Raw genomic sequence first — 6,000 nt, 5'->3', positions numbered from 1 at the left:
ATAGCATGGCAGCAACAAAGAACATAAGACGGATTAATTAGTGTAATAGTATTAGATCATCAGCTCTTAAAGATGTCCCTTTCCATCCAATCTATCTGGATGTACATACACTGACATGCTGACACACACACACACACACACACACACAGTGAGTGCGGTGTCTTATGTGGAGCAATAGCACCCCTAATGGACGTTCACACGATGACAGATGAGGGGATGGATGATGAAAAATCACAGCAGGAGAAGAGAGGAATAACAACAAACACTGAAAAACAAAGACAGAGAAAGAAGGACACAGGTAGAAGTGGGTTGGAGATGGCGAGGATTTCTCTCAGCCTGACATGCCATTACTGTGCCTCTCTCTCACAGTAGCCTGGGGTGAGACAGCAGGCTACCCAGGCTTATCCCATCTCATCCGCTCTCTCACTCTGTGCCTTTTGCCTCTTCCTACCCTCTTTTCTAGGAGACGACGACACAGTCTAATCCCCTCAGGAGGCATCTGTTGCCCTACTCTCCTCTCTCCCTTCCCCTCCCCCACGCCACTCACTCGCTCACTTGCTTTCAAGGTAGAGCCAGAGCACTCCTAGTGGCGGTTCCCATACAAGCAGCTGCGTGGGTGTGTATCTCACGCACACACCCTTTAGCACACACACACAAACACACACCCTCTTTTGCAGACAGTGCTGACACCTAGCTGTAAAGATAAGGAACAGTCTATTCCCAAGCAGTCTAGCATGTTCAAAGTTGACTGAATGACAGCCAGGGAAGGATGCCACTACAGTATTGGACAAAATTCATAAGACCAAATCAGGGCAGAAATCTTACTCTGTGGACAGACGGTGAATGTGGGCTTATGGGGATGGCAGCCAAATACTCTGCCAGCCTAGTGCCCCGAATACTAAACTTCCATGCCTGGAGACTGCCAAACAACTTCAAGTAAAAGTAATCACTGAACTCTAATGCTACAAGCCTCAATATTAAAAGTTGAAATCTCTTCTACAAAGAATCCCAAAAGAAACAAGTCATTCATGAGGGCTACCATCACATGCTTAGTACATGTGGTAAGTGAGGCTCCACTGAATGTGTGTGTGTGTGTGTCTGTCTGATTCACATGGGAATGGAAAGTTCACAAACTGCAAACACTCACTGACCTTCCAGGGTTCAACCAACTCTGGGATATTGCGGGAGTGAGTGAGACAGAGAATGTGTGTGTATGAAAGTGGGAGGGAGAGAGAGAGAGAGAGAGAGAGAGAGAGAGAGAGAGAGAGAGAGAGAGAGAGGGAGAGAGAGAGAGAGAGAGAGAGAGAGAGAGAGAGAGAGAGGTTGTGAGATAGTAAGGGTATGAGAGTGGGAGAGAGAAAGAAAAACAAAGAGTGAACAAGGAAGAAAGCGTGTGAAAGAGGAGCGGCTGAACATAGCCATTGTTTAATAGCCATCCCAATCCGAGGGTTGATAAACAAATACGGAACAAAGACCAGGTGTGTGTGTACGTTGGGTTTATGTGTGGTTGTATTTAAATAGGGGTGTGTTGAATACCTCCGGGCTATGAGGGCAGTCAAATATGCCACCTGTATGTAAATGATCTCTAGCCCTCCAACACACACACAACTTTGAAGCACTATTGTGTTCCCTTCATACATGCCTATAGTGGCTGACCATGAAATTTGACTACCTTACTTTCTACCACAAAAGATCTGTTCTTTACTTTCTACACGGTGACACAATATTCCTCGTGGGGCCTCGGTGCTTGCTGTGTCATCCATTTAAGTGCCCTTTAAATGGATGACAGACACATGGGAGGGAAAGGAAAGAATGAGGGAGAGAGATGGAACAAAAGTGAGAAAGAGAGGAGAGGAGAGGAGAAGCCAGCTGGAACATGGAGCACTAGGAGAAAGGGCAGAATTACTTTTTGTAAAAGAAGCTAATAAAACACACACACACACAAACAGTGCAGCCATGCTTTGGGTAAAACAAGAGGACATAAATACACACACAGTCCCAAAAAAACATACACAGGCACACATTTACTAACACAGACACAGACACACACACACACACACACACACACACACACACACACACACACACACACAGTGCACTGAGGCTGTAGTGGAGAGGAATTCTGATGACTGTGGAACTGTGTGAGTCCCAGGAGAGCCCGACTGGAGCCAGAGAGAGGAGGAATGTATTGAAACTAGGTCACAGGCTGAGAGACGGGGAAAAAGTGTGTATATGTGCGTCTGCAAGGCAAAATTTGAGCTGCTGTGTGTTCACAGGGATGCGAGTGTGAGAATGTGTGTGTGTGTTTAACAGGATAATGTGTTGCTAGCCTTTTTCTGGAGTGTAATAGCACATCATAAAAGAGAGGAAACATGTTTTTGGTGATAAAGAGATTTAGGCTTTCTTTCTGTCCTCTTTCATGGAAGCAAATCCCTCGTTCACCAGAGGAGTGAAAAGAGGGGATGCAGCTCCTTGTGTTTATCCTCCCTCTCTCTCCACATTCTCTGTGTCGCTTCATTGTTACTCTCTTGCTTCAAAACAGAGGTCATCAACATTAGATTAACTTTGGTCTATAAATGGCGATGGGTCGTTCTTTTTCTCACACACACACACACACACACACACACACACCCACACATTCAATAGAAGTGTGGACTCTGACTGCCCCCAACTGGCTTCTGAGGGAAATACAAAATGAGAAACATGGTGTGTGTGTCTCTCTCTTTCAGTCAAACACAGGCAAACAGAAATGATCCAGCCAGTGTGACCTGCGTTGATGTCGAGGAGCTGGCTCTTCTTCAGTTTCTCCTCCTTCTCCTTCTCTGCCTTTTCCCTGGCCAGCTTGGCCCTCTTGATCTTCTCCTCCGACTCCCTCCTCTTCTGATTCTCCTTCACTGCTTGCTGAGAGGGTGGGGATGGAGAGAGGGAGAAATTATCAGACAGTGTATGTACAGTATGTATGTGCAGATTGGATGTTTGATGCAGATATCTGTTAGTAAGTATGAAAGTGCTTCTTCAAGCGCACATTCAAGTGGATAGATGTAAGCTGGGCCTGATGGATGTCTGTGTGCGTAAACAGACACTTCAAAAGCCATCAGCGGATGGCAGTTAGCCATGGTAACTGGCAGAACAAGTTGCCTCCTGCAGCAGCCCTCCCTATCAACACACTCGCAGTTGACACATAAACTGACAATATAGCTGCATCACTCCTATTCATTATTGTGTCAACATGGACAGGTGCACAGTCCCCATCATTTTTCTCCTCCTGTTTTGACACTAGTTTTTCATCTTTCTTTCTTTCGCCTACTTCACTTTCTCTCTGCTCCTCTAGAGAGTGTGTGTGTGTGTTTGTGTGTGCGTGTAGGAGTTAGGTTTGAGCTGGTTGGAAAGGCCTGTAGACCACACCTGCCCACTGTTGCAACAAACACACACCTGGAACATGTTCTTAAAGGTGTTGAGGTCCCCAAAGAACTCCTCTACGGAGATCTTTCTGGGGTCGAAGACAAAGTAATCTCCCAGGTCGCTGTACTGCTTCTCCATATTCTTGTGCATCAGATCCAGCTTCTCATACTGCTCACGGGCAGTGCCCACAAAACTGTGAAGACATGGGGTTAAGGAACACACAACCACGATCTCTCTGTGTATTAAAAAGTATAATTAGCATTTATGATAACAAAATATATGCAACAATATGGGACTGCCTGAATGACTAAATGAGTTTGTAAATGAATAAAGAGGATATGGACATCTTCTCCACAAACAGGTCTTTGTCACTCTGTGGAGGAGGGAAGGTTTCCACATCTTTCTCCAGGTTCTTGATCTGACGGCCCATCTGTTCGATGTTCTTTTGAAGCGTCTCTGCAGATACTGCAGGGGACATGAGGGAAACATCAAGCAGTTATTCTCACAGTAGCATAGGATAGCATGGAGGGTTTTTCCATATCTAAGACTAAATCTGTAAGACTGTGAATGAAAATAAGGCCATTAGGAGAGGATGGGTATACAGTCCTAACAGCTGAGCGACCATTAGAGCAGACATACTGCATACTGGAATCAATCCTATGAATCCAATGTGTAAACGGGGGATAAGATAGATGATACCATGTAGAGATGGAAATGTATTGAGGACCATTAGATGTCCCATGTACCTCTGCTGGCCTTTTCCACATGGATGAGCTCATCAGGGAAGCTCATGACATCAGGATACTGCTCCTGACACACATCAGCGAGGAAGTGCAGCAGCGTCTGCTTCTGGTCAGCTGATTTGGTGTCACGCAGCTGAATGGATGGGTATCATTTTTGGAAGGATAGGACAAAATAGATGCTGATCAATCTCAAATGATTCAATGTCTGTATGTGTGTTTCAGACATATTTGTTCACTGATGTGTGTGAGTGGGTGTGTAAGTAAGATATGCTTAAACCAAAGGCTTTAGCGTTGTGGGAGCAAGTGTTCAGGTCATTTTCTATATGTCAGCATGCCCATATTCTACTTAACCTTGCAGAGGTATAAAAGGCCTTAGCAGTACAGTCAGGCAGTTCTTACTATGGGTGTATATATCAGCATGTCTATGTTGTAATTTACCTTGCAGAGGTATGATATGGTGAAGCCGAATGCCTTGGCATTGCGGGAGCCGGCATTCATGTAGTTGCCGACGAGGAGGATGATCTGTAGCAGCTGGGAGAAGGTCTGGCTCTTAATCAGCTCCTCGCAGGCTGCTGTCACAGACACCACGTCCGGCTTGATGTTGTTCAGCTGCTCCTCAAACTGCAGCTTGAACAGGATGGCCTGAAGACGAGGCTTCAATCGCTTCACACTAGACATCTGGGCAAAGGAAGAGGGTGGGGAGATTTGATGCCCATTCCTGGTATGTTTGATCGTTCCTGGTAGAGCGATTCTTAGATTGTGTGGGAGTGTTGGAGGGGATTTCATATATTACTCATGTCTTCCAACAGTTGAACAAAGCACTCTGTGTTGAACTGCATGATAATTCACTGTGTCTAATATAGTGACGATGGTATGAGTCTATCTCACTATTTCAACATATTAACTTTTTCTATGCTTAATTTCCTACCAAACTGATTTTCCCTGCAGATTTTCTGGTCAGTCATTTTCAAGTCAGCTGGGAATTCAAACTATACATGACAAGATAGCAGTTGTCTGTGTGTGTGTGTGTGTGTGTGTCTATGTTTCTCCTCACCACCACTGCAAACTGTTCGGCCTCAGCCAGGTCGTCGTATTCATCCTTCATCTCTCCCAGGACACTCAGCTGCTCTGGCTCTGGCAGCTGTTTGATCAGGTTCTACATGACAACAACAGCAAAATATACATGACTGACATGATACACATGACATGATAAAAGTGAACTAAAGGGCAATCTATTTGTGCAAGAGAGAGGTCTACACACACAGAGTAACAGTACTTTATTGATCCCTGCAGGGAAATTCTCCCTTCGCTTATCCCCCTCCACAGGGAGATCAGAGAGATCAGAGTGTACAGAAGAGTGTACATCTGCTCCATACATCTATTCAAACTTCTATTTACTTCTTCTATCTACTTCTACACCCCCACACCAAACCGGCTCTGAGTGCTGTACCTGAACCATGGACTCGGCGAGGACCTTCTCGTTAACCTCCAGGATGACGTTCTTGATCTCTTCATAGGGCAGACGGAATGATCCCAGGAAAATGGCTGCACATGCACACACACACACACACACACAATGAAGGTCAGACAACACTTCTACAAATCCAACTAGCATTCAACCGAACACGCTTTACTGTTGGTATCTCAATAAAGGAGCTCTCTAAAATGAATACTATGAGCAATAGCATCGCTATGTGGATGTCAATTGTTCAAACAGATAGACATAATGGAGATCTGCTAGTGGACTTACAGAGGTTCTGGGAAGACTTGGAGTCTAGCACCTTCAGCTCCTTCACCTTCTTCTTCTGCACCAGCTTCTTCTCCTCCGCTCCCTCCTGCTCCTTCTTGGCTGGAG

General features: G+C 45.4%; 1 protein-coding gene across 1 annotated transcript in view; it reads right to left on the bottom strand.

Annotated features, from left to right (window-relative positions):
- Positions 1-5,595: 5,595 nt before the first annotated feature.
- Positions 5,596-6,000, bottom strand: part of diaph1 (diaphanous related formin 1) — an 85,536-nt gene continuing 85,131 nt past the window's right edge. Inside the window, exons 18-19 of the mRNA XM_078289080.1 lie at positions 5,896-5,994; positions 5,596-5,690 (exon numbers count right to left, since the gene is read on the bottom strand). Coding sequence (XP_078145206.1) covers positions 5,938-5,994 — 57 coding nt within the window. The 3' untranslated portion in view covers positions 5,596-5,690; positions 5,896-5,937. The remainder of the gene's footprint in view (positions 5,691-5,895; positions 5,995-6,000) is intronic.

Source organism: Centroberyx gerrardi, chromosome 16 (assembly GCF_048128805.1).
Source record: "Centroberyx gerrardi isolate f3 chromosome 16, fCenGer3.hap1.cur.20231027, whole genome shotgun sequence".
NCBI lineage: Eukaryota > Metazoa > Chordata > Actinopteri > Beryciformes > Berycidae > Centroberyx > Centroberyx gerrardi.
This window is presented reverse-complemented; position numbering and strand designations above follow the sequence as displayed.